This window comes from Chlorocebus sabaeus, chromosome 3 (genome assembly GCF_047675955.1).
Source record: "Chlorocebus sabaeus isolate Y175 chromosome 3, mChlSab1.0.hap1, whole genome shotgun sequence".
Classification (NCBI taxonomy): domain Eukaryota; kingdom Metazoa; phylum Chordata; class Mammalia; order Primates; family Cercopithecidae; genus Chlorocebus; species Chlorocebus sabaeus.
In genome coordinates, this window is record NC_132906.1 from 1817942 (window position 1) to 1839025 (window position 21084).

The window sequence follows — 21084 nt, forward strand, 5'->3', positions numbered from 1 at the left end:
CACTGGGTGTTTAAGGAGATGGTTTTAGGATTGCTTCAGGTTCTGGAAAAATTGGAGGAGTTATAACTCCCATTCGGTTAGTCATTTCCTATGTAAACTCTGAGATGTGCTCGAGTTGCTACAGATCCGAACTTACCCCGGTGCAGGATCTGAGATGGTTGATCTGGCAGCCCTGGTTTGAGCTTCTCTGGGTGAGCAGGAAGCTCTGCAGGGAAGAGGCTTAATCATGAATGTTCTGCAGCCTCATGCCCTGCCCCTCTCGACAGTCTGCATATACTTGTGTGGCCTGAAGAGTGCACTTCTGTAATGCGTCGGGGGCTCTTAGGTCAGAGGACCATGTCATGAGGGCCAGAGTGGAGCAGCTCTGACTGCCTTGCTCTCCCACTGCTGGCCTCGTGTGGCCTTGGAGGTGAGGCCCAGCACAGATGGGCTGTAGGGGGCGGTGCCAGCTTTTGATAATGGTCCATGTGAACAGAACTGGGGCAGCCCATCGGCTCTGGGGATAGTCACTAACAGTGAGTCTGGAGCTACGGGCAAGGTCTGGTGTGGTGATTTTCCTGAAATAGTCCAGGCATTGACCTGGTCTCTCATGGACCATGGATGATCTCACACCTCATCAAATCCAGTGGGGTCCCAATGAGCTTGTCCTCATTTGGAACTGTTGACTGCTGTGGAAGACAATAAAGAAATGACAGTAGTCACCGACCCTGTGCTTCCCATGTCACCCTATCACTACCCATTATTGTGGGCCTTCTGAGCTAAGGATGTCACGGCTGTGTCTGCCCAAAATGAGGGACAGGCTGCCATGGTACACGTGTGTGCCATAGTTCTAATTTTAGGCACAATCTCATCATTCCCTCCCTCCCTCCTCCCCTCTTCCTTCCTTCTTTTCTTTGCTCATTCCTTCTTTCCGTTTCTCTCTCCTTGATCATTAAACATTCAGATGTCTCTGCACAGACTTCTGGCTGTTACTGATCCAGCCCCCCTGTGCTGCCCAGTCATGTGAGCAGATAACATGTGGAGCAGGTTGTACTCAGGGAGTGTAGTTGGAAGCACTTGCCTGGCACCAGCTCTACCCCAGAGAGAGGTGAATGGACCTGGTTGAGTTTATAGAATTTATTGTGAACAAGAGGGTAACAGGAATGATGAGGTTTCTGATCTGGTTGGGCTGGGATCCTGTTGCAAGGTTGTCAGATCTTCCTGACCTTACAACAGTGGAATTCTTTGCGTGGGGGAGAATGACTGTGACCCCTATGTTCAGGTGGTCTACTTGTCCTTGCATCACTGAGGTGACCACATAAAAAGCTGGGCTATTCTTTTGAGGTCTCTATTTTTAAGAAACTGCAGAGAAATGGGTGGTGGTTTGAGGTGATGAAATCTTTTCCACCAGGGGTCACTAGGTAGTTCCTTCTCACTTGGATAGCTTTTTGGAGACTTATCTCAGGTATTTATTTTCTTGGGAAGCTTCTGACTTGCTTTCAGAAACCCAGATGAGCTGCCCGTCTTTGGACTGCCCATACCCTGAACAGTTCCCTGTCTCTGCATTCGCCACACTCTTGTTATATTTATCTGTTTACATGTCCTTCTTCCCCAACCGATGGTGAGCAAAAATTTGAGAGTAATAGAACCTAGGCTATATCTGGTTCATCTTTATATACTCAATAAATGGCATGGTGCTTGGCTTATCATAATCCCTCAATAATAGCTGCTTGAATGAAAAAATGAACGAATATGAATTACAGCTGTCTTGTCAATGCCAGAAAAAGAAACTAGATAGATATCTTAATATCTTCATTTCCAAATTATATAATGATAATATTTTCAGAACTCAACTATATGAAAATGGTACAGAAATCACAGAAACATTAAAAAAGGTAAAACCAAATGTAAGATGTGCATAATAGTTAAGGAAATAGGTTTTGGAGTCCAATTGCTTGGGGGCTAATTATTAACCTCCTTAAACCTCAATTTCCCCATTTGTACACTGGGGATTAGAATATTGTAATGCCTAGAGTTGTTCTGAGGATTCAATGAGAGAAGGCCTCTCATTCGGCATAGACTAAATGCTCGAGAATTTTCGCTATTACAGTTATCACTGCTGCTGTTGTTACTTTTTTTTTCTTGATGTTCTGCAGACCAGCCAGTGAAATGGTTTTGTGAAATCATACACCTCATTCTTTGTTGGACCTGATGGGCAACATTGGCTAATACTCATTATTAGTTCTCAGCTACTCCATGTGTGGAGAAAACAAAGATCATCACATGCCCCCTTAGAAGCTGCAAATATCTTTTAGTTTTATGATTAAACCTTTCCTTATTGATCTGGTAAACTAAATCGTTCAGACCTCAAAAGGGACCAGATGTTTCTGCATTTCATCTTACGATGAAAATTGGACATTAACTCCTTACACTAATTTCAGGATATGTATGACCCACATTTTGGTGTGCTTTCAGGTAACTAAGAAGATATTCACATACCTTTGACTGCTAATAGTAATAAAATGCCACAATTTTAATTATTTTTGACTCAGAAGAATTAGAAGTAGTACAATGAAATAAAATGCATCAAAAAGGGAGCGATTCATGAGAAATGAATCTCATGGAGATACTGCCTTATTTATATTCCCATTTGCTTTGTGAGTAGGGAAGGCTAGTAATAAACTGGCTTCTTTTGGATGTATCTTCCGTCAGAGTCATAGATTATCAGATTCAAAACACGATTTGTAATTTCACTTTATTTTTTTATATACTATTTAACATCCTATTAAAATAATTAAATTTGAATCTTCAGATATTCTGTAAACTGTAAGCACAAGATAAATTTGTTACATTTTGTCCTTAAAAAAGAATTAGGAATACTCCTTTAGAAGAAATAGCTCTTCTTTTTACTTCACCTTGGAATAGTTTCCTCTTGAGTTAATCCTTTATTAGATTTATGCTGTTCATGTCTTCTTTTGATTGCAGCACCAGTGTATTTTGAGAGAGTTGCAAAATTAATTGTTGAAAATTCATGTAAGTGCTTTTTTATTAGTCACATGAGACTGACTATAGCACATTGTTACCATAAGTTTTTTTCTGAACTCTTAAATGTAAGTAAAATTTTTAATATTTGAAAGTATTTTTAAAATAACTCAGTATTTGATATGCATTAATGTAAGGTCTACATAAAATGTAGCACTTTAGTTTACAATAAAAAGGAAAAAATCGCTGAGTACAAATAATATTAGCAGTGTCTGGCTGGGCGTGGTGGCTCATGCCTGTAATCCCAGCACTTTGGGAGGCAGAGGCGGGTGGATCACGAGGTCAGGATATCAAGACCATCCTGGCTAACACGGTGAAACCCCATCTCTACTAAAAAATACACACACAAAAAAGAAAAAGCTGGGCGTGGTGGCTGTCGCCTGTACTCCCAGCTACTGGGGAGGCTGAGGCAGGAGAATGGCGTGAACCTAGGAGGCAGAGCTTGCAGTGAGCCGAGATTGTGCCACTGCACTCCAGCCTGGGCGACAGAGCGAGACTCCATCTCAAAAAAAAAAAAAAAAAAAAAAAAAAAAGGCAGTGTCCTAAATATACTGTGGGCTAATCATCTTATAACCACAATATAGTTAGAGAAATTGAAGCTGCTGTTCTGCTGTTGTGTGGCCATAAAATTCTGGATTTATGCCCAGCTTAGGTGTTATTCTTAGTGAGGTAAGCAAGGGGAAAGAAGTAAGTAAAAGAAGATCATTGTGTTGATTTGATTTTGGGATACAGCATTCCATGCCTACTTTAAATCAAAAGCAGTATTATCTCTTCAGAATATTATTATTTTAATTGCTTAACTGTCTATTCGAGGTTTAGATAAGCATAGCAGAAACCAATACTTTGTTTAAGCAAAAATATTTGGGATGTATGTGGGCAGTTTTAGTTTTCTAGATAGAGTTAAAAAAAAAGCTACACAATACAGAGCTGGATAATTTTCTGTATAAACCAATCAAAGCTTTAGTTAGCACCTCATTCTCCTTGAGAGACAGACCATTCTCTAAACAGAATACTTTCTTTTTTTTTGCTACTTAAACAGGTATTTATTTCTCCCAGTTCTAAAGGCTGGGAAGTCCAAGAGCAAGATACTCACACACAGATACTTAACTTCATGTTTATAAAGTGGAAGTAGATTGTCTTTTTTTAAAAAAGTATTCTGTTTAGCGAATGGTCTTACGTCTCTCAAAATAAGAGAATCACAGATACTTAACTTCATGTTTACAAAGTGGATGTAGATTGTCTTTCTCTTAAATTCTACTCTTTTAAGTTAATTAGATTATGTACACACTGGTTTTTCTGTCCTATTACTTCTTGGCATATCTATGTAGATACTAGCTTTTTAATTTTTAAAATGTTTTGTTTATTGCATAAGTCATGTTGGTAAGTATTTTTGTATCATTATAAGGTAGAATTTAGTTGGAAATCAATTCTTTTACACAGTGATTTTAAAAGAGAAGACACTTCTTTAACTAGCGTGGGGTTGTCCAAGTGGGGAGGTGGGCTCAGTGTCCTCTCCAAAACCCCAGGGATGTTGGGACTCTAAGGACATGCTCTGTGCTCTGACCTGTTCTCTGTCTTCTACCCTTTGTTTATAGGCATTCTGGAATTTATCAGTATAGCGGTGGGCCTGGTCAGCATTCGAGGCGTGGACAGTGGACTCTACCTCGGGATGAATGAGAAGGGGGAGTTGTATGGATCAGTAAGTACTGGAGGGACTTCATCCAGCTTTATGCTCCATGTTTGATTTGAACAGCTGTCTTTTCTCTGGATTAAAAAGGGCCAGAAATGAAACTGAGTCTGTTTGGAAGGCAAGTGTAAGTTTTTACTTTTCGAGGAAAGCCATTTTATTTTTATTAATAGATAAACAGCTCTGCATCTTCACTAGGCCAAAGTTGCTAAGAAAATGCTTTATTTATATGCTAAACCGTCTTAATTATCAAGTAAATAAAAAAATTTACAAGTGTGAAAAATCCCATCTCCTTGTATTGAATGAGAGTTATTTTTGAAATGAATTGAAATGATCTCCTCCTCAGCTTTGCCAAGCATTGTAATTAAAACTAGAAATAGACCATGCAGTGAATCTAAACTCTCTCTGAGCTACATCCAAGATTTTCATTGTGCAGAGAAGAAGGGAGATGGAAATTATTGTCAGATATTTTTTGTATATGAATAGGAATATTACAATATTGTAATTATTTGCAAATGTTATGAATTTCTTTTTTTCCCCACTCCCCGTCCCCACTAGGTTGTAAGGTCCTCAGGGGAGACAGTGAAGAAGTATTTATTGTGCCCTGCCGGGTGCCAGGCAGGCACTGTTCTAGGTGCTGAGGTGTGAATGAGACAAAGTCTGCTCCTCCACTCTGGGGCGGGGACTAACTTTCCATCATGGTATCGCTTTACTCCTGTTAAGGCAGTACCTAAAACACAGTGCATGGTACGCAACAGGGACTTAATACATTTTTGCTTAATGTGTAAGTATGAAGAATATATACTAACTTGTATTCAACATTCAAACTTGTAATGAAATTAATCTTTAGTGTTTCTCTCTTTTTGTCTTTTCTTTCTTTCCTTCCTTCTTTTCCTTTTCTTTTCCTTTTTCTTTTTCTTTTCCTTTTCCTTTCCTTTTGTTCTGAGATAGGGTATTGCTGTTGCCCAGGCTGGAGTGCAGTGGTGTAATCATTGCTCACTGCAGCCTGGAACTCCTGGGCTCAGAAGATCCTCCTGCCTCAGCCTTCTGTGTAGCTGGGACTGTGGGTGTGCATCACCACATGTAGTTAATGAAAAATTTTTTTTTTATAGAGACAAGGTCGTGCTATGTTGCTCAGGCTGGTCTTGAACTCCTGGCCTCAAGTGATCCTCTTGCCCTGGTCTCCCAAAGTAATTTATTATTGTAATTACTGGTGGTCAAATGAAAATTTAATCCATATTTTCTGAAATATGAGAACTTTAGTTTATAAAAAGTTGAAAATGAGCAGAAGCTTAGAATGAGAAAAGTTTTGGAGTTCTCAATACACAGAAATGAAAGGCAAAAATGTTTCTAGATATAATTTTCTGCCATTAGGCTTGTAAAAAAAATATGTATATATAGATACACACATATATATATAAAAAATGCTAAAATGTATTTGTAAGTGTAGGGTTGGCTTTAGCTTTTTAAACACAGTGGATGGTTTAGGCAAAATTATGAACTCCCTACACAACTTTTGTGAATACCTTTACGTGTGAAGAAAGATGAGATACAAGATAAAGGAAACTTTTACATTAACAAAATAGAAAATGATGTTCCTTTTTGTAACACCTTTAGTTTTTTGGGTTTTTTTTTTTTTTTTTTTCACTTTTAGGTATGTAATGTGGGTTTGAGTGGGTCACAGTTGAACTCAATAAAATGCTTTTTTTGTGTGTGTAAAAGAGAAGTTCTGACTTTTGGTGTGTAGACGAAACTTTATCGCAGTGGCCTCCAAACTTCTTTGATCACGTATCCCCACCAAAAAAGATTTTTTTGAATATGCATCTCAACATATGCATTTCAAATAAATATACTTAATTTGAGTATGCATCTCAAATATGAAATTATTTTAAAATTATATATATCAAAGTATAGTTTATATATGTTATTTTATAAGCGATAACAGCAAAGAAGAAAATTTTAAAGAATAGAATGAATGAGGAAACCTAAATAGGGGTCCTGCTATTTGTTCTCTGCTCCGAGGATCACCTTGCACACCCCTCTGAATTCTTCCCAGTTGAGAGCTGACCAGTCTTTCAGATGAAATCACCAGCATGATTCAGACTCCTGTGGTTTATTGGTTGACAAGGAAAGCATGTCTAATTTTGTGTTCAGCAAAGCTGCTGGTAGGATTGTTGCCCGGGCTGAGTCTCATCTCTCCTTCTGGATGATTTAAATGGTTTCTTACTCATGCCTTCCTGCCTGGCACACCCCAGTTCCTAGCACAGTGCCTGGGGCATCATGAAAGGGACACTGAGTGTAGACCCACGGAGTGCCATTGACAATACTGCAGGAAATGGCAGCCAGGTAGACAGCTGGAGAGCACCATCTTTCCCCTTTTCTGGGAAGCCCAGCTGTCGTCTTAGGTTTTCTGTGACTCCTGGCTGCCTCACCTTGGGCTTTTTGAGCACACGCACAGTGCGTGGGCAGAAGTAGACTTGTCACCAGTACCATACAGCCACACAGCTTGCCGGCAGTCCAGTCATGGAGTCCCAGCCAGGCAAAGGGCAATGAAAGAAAGGGTAAAATGACTCTTCTTCCGTGTGTGCTTGAGAAGTGCACACCTTCTCACGTGAAGAGTGCCCGGGCATGGAAACTGCTCCGAGGAAAGGTGGCTGCGAGAGATACTTTTCCGTATTATGCTTTCCTTGCGGAAACATCTTCGGCTGCTTCGCTGCATCCCTAGTCTTCTGTCTCCATTCTCCACACTGATGCCAGAAGTACCTTCAAAACCCAGACAGGAGTGTCAGTTGTGCACAGAGATCCCTTCAGATACTTGCTTTTGAAGGATACTGCCCACATTCTTTAATGTGGCATCCAGTGCTTAGGATGAACCGCTGCTTGGATCTGCTTTGCCGGGAGCACCCCATGTGCCTCTTTCCCTATGCAACTGGAGTCTTTGTCTGTTTGCTGTTTTCCAAACACATCATGCAGTCTGATTTATACTTGTGGTCCAGTGAATTTCTGTCTCAGATGAAAGCTCTTGCCTTCTCCACCTGAAGCAGCAGACTCTATTTAAGATTCAATGGAAATATTACTTCTTCTGCAAAACCTTCATTACACTCCCAATTCTAATCCTGTTTATTTAGTTAGCATTTCTTGTGTTTTCCTTTGGGCCCTGGGAATGCTTTGTTCCCGTTATTACATAAGTCACAGTACGGTTTGCAGTGTGGTCAATTGTGGTCCTCTATTCCCTAATGTATCTAAAGGCCATGGACCACATTCCACATTTTTTTTTTTTTTTTTTTTTTTAAGGTTTCCTAACACACAGCAATGGCTCTTGTACATAGTAGGTGCTCGATGAGCGCTCATTGGCTTGAACTGAATTAAAAATTATGATTATTTTTGTCCCTCATTGGGTGCACAGATGTGGCCTTGCAGTATCTCCCTTGTATAGTTACTGTGTATTTAGGTCTCCAGTTGAAGGAGGAATCACCCTCTTCCATTTCTATGCGTAATTGGCCTGCATCTGCCTGTGTTGTCTCTGGTGTGTGTGGCCCGAGGGGGATGAGGCTGAGGCTGGAGGAAAGATAGTGTCAAGAGCATGGTTAACTCTCCTGTATCTGCTACGAAGTAGGCACCAGGCCCTCTTTCTCCTCTTCTGTAAGATGAAGAGCTCGAGTTAGACATCTGGAATGTCTCTTCCCAGTCTGGACGGATCCCAAGAATTCTGTAGTTTGAATTTCTCAGGCTTCTTTCTCAAGTCTTCTCTGTCTGACCCGTGATGTTCTCTGTGCACACAAAGTGTTTGTGCAGTGAGACCTTTTTGCCTCTTTTGTCAGCAGCTGGGAGGGAGGCTTCTGGGCGGGAGGTTATTTCCCTTTGGTCTGTTCCTCCTGCAGGTGAGGGGGAGGGCGAGAGTGAAAGTCTTGTTCCTCAGGGGCTGGAATCTCATATTTCCCATTGGGTTTGTGGTTATCCTGCCTCGTGTGGCAGTGAGAATGAGGAGTGACTAAAATATCTCATTTTCATTGTGATGAGATTGAGAGAAGGAAAGAAACGAGCAATGGTTGTGTTACTAAATACACTCACATTTGGAGCCTCCAGGAATCTATCTCTGTGAAGTTGCATGAAGCTCAATAAACTAAATTGGAGATTTTCTTTTTTTTTTTCTAAACAGTTAGAAACTGATCTCATTATGAAAGAAGGTAAATAGGAGATTTGGGGAAACTCACTTTTATAAAGTAAATGTGTAAATGTGAAATTCATTTAAAGTATATTTTCCTATTTAGGGATTAATTTTCTCTTTTCATCTGTGTAGTTTTTGTTTGCTTGTTTTTGTCTCCAGGTTTACTTTGAGGGTCGATCTAAAAGGTCAGAGGTAAATGGGTTAATACTTCGTCAGAAAAATATACAGGATTCTGATATCCTATTAGAATGTGGAAATAAGAAAAACTATATGGCTAATGGGTATAATGATTTGATTAGAAGGAGAACATGAATAATTTTAACTTGGGGATGGTGTTTGATTATTGTATGCGTGTGATAATTTGTCCATGTATCCATTCATGTATTTGTTTATTTCACATTTATAGCTATGATTCCTCCAGCACTGTGATGAGTGCAAAACAATGAAACAGGTAGCTATACTTGTCAATAATTCAGGGCAGTGCGAAATTTACCATAGTAGAGGAATGGACCGATGTTTTGGCATCCCAGAGGAGTGTTTAAATAACTGCTTGGGGAGGTTGAGTGGTAGCATTTAAAATGGGTCTTGAGGGATAAATAGGAGCCTCAGAAAAGGAAGGGCAGGCAAGTTAGGTCACATGACCCTTCAAACGTGACAATTCAAATATGCTGCCAGGTTGAAATTTCGAGAGGATATTAGATTACACACACACACAACACACTTGGCCAGGGGATTAGAGTATTCATTGACATCGGTCACTTTTGTTCTTATCGAAAAGATTAGAGGTGTGGCTCTGATGGTTACTTTTAGAGTCTTAATCTAAACTGTTTGAGTATTATAAAAATACTTTTAAAAAGTTTTTTTTTTATTTTATGAGTTGGAGTCTCACTCTGCTGCCCAGGTTGGAGTATAGTGGCATGATCTCAGCTCACTGCAATCTCTGCCTCCTGGGTGCAAGGGGTCCTCCTGCCTCAGCCTCCTGAGTAGCTGGAATTACAGTGCGCAGCACCACCACACCTGGCTAATTTTTGTATTTTTAGTAGAGGCGGGGTTTCACCATGTTGGCCAGGCTGATCTTGAACCCCTGACATCAAGTGATCTGCCTGCCTCACCCTTCCAAAGTGTTGGGATTACAGGCATGAACCACCGTGCCCAGCTTTCAAGATACTTTAAAACATCAAGAATAATTGACCATAATAAATGCCTCCTTAAAAAAGAATGCCATGAAAAAATTAATCTCCTTCAAGAAGCTTGCATTTAACAAAAGGAATTGACCTTTTCATTAAAAAAGATAGCTGGCACAGGTACTGGCATTGCGAGGATGTTGGAACATACGGCATGGAGTCTGTAAAAGTGACACTGGAGGATGGCACAGAGATGGGGGAGGTGCCAACATTTCTGGTTTGTAACCCTTTGTAGCACTTACATTATTTTGCCCAGAATTGTAATTCCTGCTGGCCTCTTTGTTAGATGAAGATTTTTGGAGTCAGAGTCTTTGGCTTTGTAATTTTTCTATTTCTTGAAGGCCAGGCAGGGCAATTTATGTGCAGTTGGCACGTGGTAAATGTTTGTTGACCCAATTATTCACTCCGTCATGAACATGCACATGCGGTGTCTACTGTACATGAGCATGAAATAGTGATAGCACTGATACAGGGTTATGAGCTTGTAGAGCCCAGGTGTTTCCACAGGAATTAGTCAGCTACCGAAACTGAAAATGAGAGAGGTTAAGTGACTTGCTCAAAGGCCCAAAACTTGTAGGTGCAGAGTGAGGACCAGCCTCAGACTGACTGCCTCAGACCAGTGCTTTGCAGCCATTCCTAGCCTCATCCTGACAGGTGCTTCTTAAAGCAGGTGTTTACTAGTGGGTTTGGTTATGTTTCCAAGGACACAAGAGGGCCTTGGTTTATATGGCTCCGTGTAATCAGTAACCAAGGTGTGATGGGTTTCAACTCTGTTTCCAAAGCACAGAAAGTTTCTTTTAGTAAATACCTCATTTGGGGCAGTTTTTTCTGCTGGGCAGACATATATGAGTCAAAGAAGTTTCTTGCTTGGTGTTCCATATTGTGGGGTAGGTGGGAGGAACCCTGTAGGTCCCTCTGTCCCGGAATTGAGGGACATATCCACCTCTTTAAAAGGAGACAATGAAGTATATCTCATATCCTTATAAACCTATGTTGACTTAGATTATTTTTGTCATGTTATTTGAATATGTGCACACATGAAGTTAGATAACTAGATGGGAATTCCTTATGCCTCTTTGAAAACTGTAATTCAAAACATTTATATGCCAAAATTCAAGTTGAACGGCAAGATCAGTAAAATGCACACTGACACAGTAGATTTCACATGGAGGAAGATGCCCCCTGACTGAGACGAAGATGCTGCCTCACTGTAAATCCAGCCTTGGCGCTTGGTGCAGCTTCCTGTGAACTCAGGGCGCCTGTCTGCAGAGCACTTCAGGATGACTTGTTCCCCTGCCCCACTTCTTCCTATGTGAGTTCCCGGGACAACAAATGATCTCATCTGATCTTCACGTATCTCAGACACACCACCAATGCACTCAGTGTGCCTTTTCTTTTTCCTATTGGTCCTGATGGTGAAAGTATTGTAGCACTCTGTACCACTGGCAGTAATTTTAAACCCCAGTCTGTTCTTGGGGGGCAGTTACGTAGTTGTGGGATGGCCATCAGTGGGCTCCTGGATACCCTTAAAACAATTCTAGTACTTTTTCATTGACGTGGAAAGGCAACGTGAAAACATTCTTGGAGAGAACTTGTGGCCCTGCAGATTACGCCCTTTGCCTTCTAGGTATCTGCGGTGCCAGTGTTGAAGAACACTGCATAGGCATGAAGCTCTGGGCAGGGTCAGAGTTGGGGATGGAGGCCAACCCGTGCAATTCATCAGAGACCTCCTCGTCTCCGTCAGGTGCTCTGCAGGAGCAATTTGGAGCCACTTTTGAACAAGGAGAATAACCTTATGTGTTCGTGGAACGGGATACCACACCACATGGCAAGGACCACTCAGCTTCTGATTTGTCACTGTAGTGGTTCAGTTCCGATTGCTTTGATGGGAGACGTTCAGACACGTCCTGTACAAAGAATGCAATTCACATAAAGGAGATGAATAGGTTCATTTCCTTAGTCACCTACCTGATAACAGGCATGCTCTGGAGTTGGGTGGTTTTCAACAGATATTTTTTGAGTAATTGAGCATTGCCTTATGCTGTGTTTCATATGTGCATGACCAATTTTCAAAGAATTGAATAATAATTCTTAGATGATACGGAGGGCAGCTTCTGCTGTGTGACTGAGTCCGTGTATCGTCCTGGTTTTAGAGATGAGGAGGTGAGATTTTAGTGGCTTAATGACTTGTTGAAGGTCACATAGATGATGACAAGTCAGGATTTAAATGTAGGTAAATTAGTAAATCTTGTCTGATACCTATGCATGTTAAGAGTGGCCATGCATTTTTGTGAATAAAAATATATTTACTAGAATTAATCACATGAATATTTTTAACTGGAATTAACTGTAATAGTGGAGCAGGGTTTTAACATTTCTTACACGGATGTGATTTTGGAGGATTTTTTTTTTTTTTTTCCAGTAGCCTGGTTTTAACTTAGTGGTTCATTTGTTTCCTTAGCATCTATATTGCTGGCCATTAGTTAGTGGACAATCATCTTTTAAAATAATGTATCTGTTTGATTTTAGTTATGGTGTTGAGCATGATAGCTCCATTTACGAATTGTCTAAGGCATATTGAAGACATCCCAAGCTAGTATAGAACACAGGTCTGGAGATTTTCCGGGTTTGGGGAAGGGTTATTTTCAATTCTTAGTTGCTCAGCAGAGGCATTTCCTGTCTGGGATGGGAATTTGGAGGAACGTTGCTGTGGGTCCTCAGGAACATGCTCGAGAATCCCAGAGCAGAGTTTTCCTGATGACCAGGTGCAGCTTTTGTACATGAGCCCAATGCCCGTCTTTCCCACCCTGGGTTTTACTCTCTTCCCTGCTTCACACTGCTGCATTTTCTGAAGTCCCTCTGCCTCTGTCCCTGCCAGAGAAGCCGATAGCCTGAGAGACTAGTTTTGGGAAAAACCCTAAGTCAGACACCTATTAAAGCTGCCCCATTTGGTAAAGCAGAGCTCTGTGAAGGCAGGGACTTGGTGACTGTGGTTCCCGTGGTCCTGCCAGTACTTAAAATCGAATCTTGCATGCACTTGGCACCTAATGAATATTGCATAAATGAATGTATTGTCAGTGGGATCCCAAATCACCTTTTTAAATTTTTTTTCCCTACAAAAAATGGACTAGGCAGACCCTAGTTGATAAAGTACTTGATTCGTGAATAGGTATTTGAGAGCTGGAGGAGTTGACATGTAGACCTGTGGTTCCTGATTTTGAGTATAAGGTTCCTTTTTTGATAAAAAGTATTAGGGAGCCCCACATGCTAGTAATTGCACTTCTAAGTGTCTTATGATTGAAAGAATGTATTATGATGGCAACTCCTCTGAATTCATGAACACTTTCAAATGAATTCCTCACTGAGCGTCTGTGTGAGGGTCTTCCGTGTCTGTGGCTTGCTGACGGTGCTGACTCCTGCTTCCCCTCATCCTGAGCCTTGAGGCACACTGGAGAAGTCTGATCAGGTTGTAAGTTAGGGTCTGCAAGGATAACTGGGTGACAGTAGCTTCAGGGACAGCAGAGGCACAAGCTCAGTGTCTCCAAGGTCTTCTTGCTTCTTCCACCTCCTGGCCTCCTAAATCCTGGCACTCCTTCCTCTCGCCTCTCCCACATCACTCCTGTTTTCAGAATAGATTGTTCATCTCATGGAACCCTGGAGAACCCCTCAACCAGAGCCTCAGTGTCATGGACAGTTCCTGAATTGAAGAGCTTCCTGCTTCTCTCCAGGGCAGCGCAGTCTCCCTGTGTTCCCTGAGTTAATGCTGTTGCACAGCCTGATGCAGAATAGGGCTCAAATTGGAAGCGCTTTCTAATCAGTCACTCATTCGCACACTCGCTCACACACGCACTCCTCCATCCACACATACATGCTTACATGCTCATGTGCACATTCACTCTTCTGTTCACACACATACTCCCATGCTTACTCACTCACGTGCTCACATTCACACATTCTTCTTTTCACAGTTCACTCACACACTGACTTGCTCACTCTTCCATTCACAGGCATACGTGCTTACACATTCACACACTCACTTGCTCACACCCACTCACACACTAGCATTCACCTACAACACACACACCCTCATACTCATGCACTACCTCACGACCCCTTCTTTCTTGTTCTTTCCCAAAATCAACAAGTCTTATTGATTACCTACTAATAATGCATACTGAGTGCTTTGGTAGTTGCTGGAAATACGTTGATCCTCATTGTTCACAGATTCTGGTTTTTTGAATTCGCCTACTTACTAAAACTTGCTTGTAACCCCCAAATCAATATTTGTCTGACTTTCATGGTTATTTATGGACATGGGCAAAAAATGTGAGTAGCGTCCATGCGCACGCTCCCAGCTGAGGCTGAAGAAGACACTGTTCTCCTTGTCTCAGCTCTGCTGGAAGCAAAGGGTCCTTTTCGGGATCTGTTTAGTGCCGTGTGTCACGTTTTGTGCCTTTTATTGGTGATTTTGCTGCAGAAAACATTCTTAGTGTGGTGCTGAAGTGCGGTCGAGTGTTGCTAAGTACAAGAAGGCTGTGATGTGGCTTAAGGAGCAAATACGTGTGTTAGAGAAGCCATTCGTTGTGAGTTTGATGTTAATTAATCAGCAACAGATATTAAATGAGGTATCGTTCAACAGAAACACACATAAAACAAGGTTATGTATCTGTTGGCTGACAAAAATGTTATGACCAGAGGCTCACGGGAACCCAACTTTGTATTTCCCCCAGGAGCAATGGTTCAGTATTGTAGGAGACTTTATAGAACTTAACTACCTCAAGTAAAGAGAATCAGCTGTACCTACAAATGCAAATGTACTTCCTTGTGTGGGTGATCTTAGAACTTATTCAGGAAGAACTTGCCACTTCGTTGAGGGAGTCAGACATGTAAACCAAGAATTATAATTTGGTGTGATGAATGTTATAATAGAATTATAAACAAAAGGGGCTTGGAGAGCTTGCAGGAGGGAGCTGAATTCTAGGAGTAGGAGAGAATGTCAGGATTATTCACAGAGGAGATGGGGACAAACAGGCAGGTGTTCTCAGTAGAGAAAGCTTTTCAGCCAAGAAGGCACCTTTGCTACAGGGTTTAGAAACGTGGAGGCTTCTGGATGTCGCCGGATTCTGTGGTCTTTCCCCTGTCCCTGCCTCATCTGTCTCATCTTGTCTCTGCTTCTGTTTATCCTAGTGGCTACCAGAGGCATCTTTGCTGACATTTAGAGAGTCCTCCCCTGTCAGCATCAACAACCCCTCTGGGGCTGTTGTCCAGCGTCCTGGCCTGAGAGATGCCCTCCATCCTTACAAAGTGGAGTGGGGACCACTGTCCTGGGCCAGCTTTGGCAGCAGCCTGGTCGCCTCACCCCTTCTGAATCCCCCTCACCATGGACTGACTTGAACTTGCACAGAAACATCATTTCACAGCCTGCTGGCCTGGTGTGCCTCAGTGGCACTGTGACAACCGGCCGAGAAAAATGTCCGCATCCCTGACACCCCCGTTGCAGAGGGCTTCCCCCGAGGACTAAAAGGTTATGGTGCTAAGTGTGAGAGCCACGCTCAGAGCTGTCTTTCTTCATGCTGTCTGTAAATGCTTACAATCCTGACACTGGCTGATTCCCTTTGAATCTTTTTTTTTCTTGGTAATTCTTCATTGCAATCTCTGTTGAAGTTTGCTGCTTCTATGTAATGAGGCGCCCCAAGCTCAATGCGGTATTCTAAGAACAGACTTGCCAGGGTCATACCAAAGACATCCCTGTCCCCATGGTAGGTAGCGTGATTGTTTTGCTGTAGCCCCGAATTATTTTTGCCTGTTGAGCTGCCATGTTGCGTTGTGTGTTCGCACATAGTCAGCTGTCCGCTCTCAGCTTTAGGTTCTCCTGCTCTCTTCCTTTCTTTCTCCCTCCCCACTTTGCTTCCTCCCTTTCTGTTTCCCCGAAACCTTCTTTCATTTTCCATGTGAATTTCTGTGTTTCAGATACTTTTCTTCTGGTTGTGTTGAGTTGGCTTGTATTCTTTTTCCTTTTTTCTCTGTGTCTTTCAAGCTGATTTTCATTCTGCAGTGTTGTGAAGGGAGACTCCAGTCTCTACTTGCATGCTGACCAGTTGCAACTTGGAGATGAAGCGTGGTTAGTGGAAACGCAGGCCCCGGAATCGCCACTTTGTCGCTCACTGACCCTGTAGCCGTGGGCAGTCTTCTCACTCTTTCTGAGCTGAGGCTGTAGAACGGGCTAATGATGGACACTTCCTAGCTGGGCTGTGAGGATTAGAGAAGATGACACCTACAAAGTGGCCCATGTAGTGCTTGGCTTTTGTGTCTGCTCAGCATAGGCTCGTGCTCCCAAGCGTGTGGTGGTGGCGGAAATGCTGTACTCAGGCGAGAGACACACTGACGCTGTTTCTTGTGAGTCTGAATTCTGGAATTAAGACCCACGACACAGCCTCCAAAGATAAATGAAAAATTTCCTTCAGATCAAAACATGACAGTTCCCAAATTATATGTTAAAATGTCCACAATAAAGCCTTATTTACCAAGATTAATTTTACATACTTTATTCTCATGTGCTACTCATGATTATTTTATCTGCTCAATTAAAGAAATTTATGAGGGGTTTGTTTACTTTGTGATTAGACTTCTTATTTTTTAAATGGTGAACTCACAGGCTGCCATAGCACCCAAAATGCTGTCATCAAAGACGGTCTCTTAGGGGTAAGGCACAATTTTTAAAACGGTCCATGTCAGCATATTCATTTGGTGTCTTGGAGGAATGGAATGACCAGATGGTGAGGTCACCTTATCCTTGAGAGAATTAGACATAGCCTTCCGCAGTGTTGAGGAGGGGAAGGGCCATTTCTATTAATCTATCAAAAGGTGGAGTCAGCATAAGGATTGATTTCCCGAGAAATGAGGGCTGACGTGAGTATACTGGGGGCTAGGAGTTGGGGCCCAAGGAGTGGGGAGGGTGCCAGGGACGGCGTCATCTCCCTTGCATTCTTGCTTAGGACTTTTCTGTGGGTATCAGGTGGACATGGTGGTGCTGAGGGGACGTGGGCATCCGCTGTGGGTGTCTGAGAAATTCAAGAGCCACATAGAAATATATAGTGCCCAGGGATCCCTGGCATCATTGATCTTCAGGGTGCGTCTTCTCTGCTTTATGCTCATGTCCAGCTGCTCCCCCAGATTTGAGTGTCCTATGATGTTGCTAACTTTTTGTTTTCTTACGGGATTTGGCTGTTTTTCCCAGTAGGTTCTCTTTGGGCAGTTCATGGTGTAGGGTTTATTCGTCAAGCAGACAGTTCATGAATGAGCCCTGTCTATTGAGGCCAACGTTGGGAAGAGGATGTGGCAGGCCCCACAGCGCAAGGAAGTAGCGATGCCTTTGAGGACTGTATTTTCCCAATGGTCTCCCAGGGAAGAGAAGGAGAGCCCCTGGGGCTGAAGTGGCTTCTTCCCTGTTCTTTCCTCCTTGAAACAGCGATCTCATTCTCTGCCGGCTTCTGGAAGCATGAACTCAGCCTGTGCTTTCCATCCTCTGCCCCCTCCCTGCTGCAGTGGGCAGTGATGCAGCCCATTTCTTTCGGTTTCTTTCCCTGTTTTCCAACTGCACTGGAGTCTCCTTTTTCATTTCCTGTTCAATACGTCCTTCCAGAGTTACTGTGGATAACTTCGCTTTCCACATTTTGATATTTCCAAGACTGAATCTTAGACTTACAGGGACCTTAGACATCGTAGTCCAATTTCTTCATTTTTACAGAGGAGAAAATGGAGCCCCAGGAGTGTTAATCAGCTCACCCACAGTCACCGGATTGGCTGTGTGTGTCGCTGGAAGGTCAGCGTGCCTCTGCTAGGGACACTGTGCATCTTTTAGGTTTTCAAAATCTGTCTTTGAGCTTATGCTGTCGTTGTATTTGTTAATCTTTCATTTTCTGTCATTTTATTTCTACAAATCATGTGCTGAATTTAGTCTGCTTTCTCTATCATAGAAAGTCTGGTACGTTAAAAAAGATTCTGCCTCCTCCAGTATCTCCCATGATTATCATGGGAACAAAGTAGATGCAGTCAATTGTCTTTGTAGAATGTCTTTCTTGAATCCTTATTTCTGTAATTTTACCTCTCAGCCTTTTAGCTTTCCATTTCTCCTCCGTTGTCTGCCAGTCTGATCCTTCAAGGGCATTCAACTCTCAGCTTTTACTGAGTAATATTTAATTTGAAGTATTTTCAGCGTTTGTGTGTCTTCAATGTGCATTTTAAGTGATCATTGAATTATATTACTACTCTTACTAGTCTATGGGGGAAAAATGTTACACATGATTTTTTTTTTCAACTTGGTGTTGTAAGGTGTTCAATTTGATGAATTTTTCCTGTAGGTTTGTTTGTGGAATGATTAAATGTACATTGGCTAAACATTAACACAAGCAAAAATGCTTCTTAGAGTAAATATTACACTTTGAAAATCTGAATTCTGTTATTCCCTGAGCAAGACTTTCTTTCCTCTTTGGGAATACCCCTCTGAACATGTGTTAAAAGTTTATGAGCTAATATGATTTGCTAAACAAACATTCATTTTTATAGGCAGCTTCCAAGGAAGACCTCTCAATCGTCTAGTTTGTTCTGTGGTATATTTGGCAGGTTCTGTCCTTGGCAGCAGACTAAGTACCACATGGTTGGTGAGCATGCAGCACTGAAGATGTGTGTGTGCCTGTGTGTGTGTGTGCGTGTGTGTGTGTGTGTGTGTGTGTGTGTTTGTGTGTATGTGACTAGATTCAGCCTGGGACCCCTATCATTGAGTTCCCAAATACTGATGTAAGCAGCTTCTGGGAAAGGGTCTTTTCTGTTTTCCTTTTGTATTTTAGGTGGAGGAGGAGGGGAGAGAATTTAGGAATTCTTAGTTTCCTATATACTTTGATGAGACAAAATGCAAAATGGCCTACCTACTTGATTCATTTTGTGTATGTGGACCAAACACAACTGATTCAGTTGTTCCCACAATTCTGGTGGCAATTTTGATGGCCAGGAATGTGGATATAAAAGCGGACCCATCTGGAATACTGGAGAATTTAGAGATTTTGGAAAACTGGCTTAAGGTGAGCCATATTGGGTTAGGTCCGGGTCGGAGCTTCTCATGAAATAAATAGTGTCCTCTTGCCTGGTGTCTCTATGTTTGTTGCTTTCTGTCTAGTTGGGGACTTCTCCCATGAGAGACGAGTGAAGAGACCTGGCTGCTTCTTAATGGTCCTTTAGTCATTATATTTAATCACCCTGATCCTTGCAACAACTCCCATTAAGGCTTTACCGCTAGATTATTAACGAGGAAGAGTACATCTGTACGAGTAATTGTGGTTCAGGGAGGTTTAAAATATCCTGACTGTAATGAACAGTAGATATGAGAATGAATGATTACATTGAAGTCATTAACTTATGAAATGTTTGGGACCTCTGCAGTGAAGTCAGTGTCTGTACAGTTACTGATCCTAAGTTGATGTGTTGTAGTAGTTTACAACATAGCAGCAAGTAGTCTAAGCAGCCGTTGAGTAGAATAAATGCAACCATGTGGACAAAACGACACCATAGGTTTATTAATATGGAAATTATGTTTTAAAATAACAGCATGGCATAAGTCTATACGTTTTCAATCACTCTTACTAAGTCTTGACTTTTGAACCAACTCTGGCTTCATGTTTTAAGTGGGCATAAATACGAATTGAGCATCGTGTTGCCCATGTGGATTACACATTTTCAAATTGTCTCATATTTTTAAATAGTGTCTGTATAAGTTTATGTCTTATAACATTCCTAAGCATTCTCTGGGCTGTACTATAATTTTCACATTATTATCTCATACTTTGGTTTTAATAGGATTGGTAAAAGTTTTGAAGTTTTAATTTCAGTTTTTCCCACCGCTTGGAATTTGATGATATAAAATGAAAAGAGGTTTCCATAGTTGCTAACATTCACCAGATTTTGTTCCAAAGCATGGACTTTAGTAGACTTTTGAATTAAATCCACATTCTCCACCCAAGCCTAGTGATATAATCCAACAGTTCAAAGATAGGTATGCCATAAACAGCTATAGTTAAATAATCTAAAAAAAAATTAAAACATGGAAATACAATAAAACAAGAATTGATCACTTTATAGTGGAATACTCTATAAACTGTCTGCATTAGAAACATGTGGTGAGTTTTAAAACATCTGAGTTCTATAATTCTAGAGTGTATAGTTTATTTGAAGGCAGACACGCCCTCCCCCACCCCTTCCCTTCATCCGCACATCTATATAAGAATACAGGTTAATATTTTTTGCTATCCAAATTTGCATTCATTTACTTATTTTTTATTTAGAAAAATGATTGTGGAGTAGAAATACATAACATAAATATTTTCACCTCAACTAAATGTTGTATCACTAAGTACTGAAGTGTGATCATAAAGAGATTATTTCTGTAGATCTTGCTACTCATTCTAAAACAAAAATCACACATTGGCATAATCCCCAATAAGAGGAAGAAATTATTTAAAAGCATATGTATGATTTAGATGAGTAACACAGTCTTTATAACTTTTCATGATAATTTTAATTTTTAAGGGATCTAAGCTGATCTGTGTGGCATAATTGGTGTAATTGCAGGAGCTTAAATGTACCAGTGGTTTTGCAATGTCATGTTTGCACAATCTCATTTAACTTGTTGACTGAAGTTGTATAACCCTCGTGTGTATGAGACAATTGGAATTGGACTCAGCCATCACAAAAAATGCTGGCTGTAGATTATACTGTTTTTCTTTGTTTGATTTTTAGAGACAGGTTCTCACTCTGTTGCCCACGCTATAGTGCAGTGTCACAATCACAGTTCACTGCAGCCTTATCTCAAGTGACCCTCCTGCCTCAGCCTCCTGCGTAGCTTGGACTACAGGTGTGCACCACCATGCCCAGCTAATTTTTTGTTTTGTAGAGATAGGGACTCACTGTGTTTCCCAGGCTGATTTGAACCCCTGGCCTCAAGTGATATTTCTGCCTGGGCCTTCCAAAGTGCT

At 41.5% G+C, this 21084-nt stretch overlaps 1 protein-coding gene across 1 annotated transcript in view; it reads left to right on the forward strand.

Moving 5' to 3' along the window:
- The window catches only part of FGF9 (fibroblast growth factor 9), a 35354-nt gene that overhangs the window by 7470 nt on the left and 6800 nt on the right, over positions 1 to 21084 (forward strand). The window contains exon 2 of the mRNA XM_008021708.3: positions 4617 to 4720. Within this exon, the coding sequence (XP_008019899.1) occupies positions 4617 to 4720 (104 nt within the window). The remainder of the gene's footprint in view (positions 1 to 4616; positions 4721 to 21084) is intronic.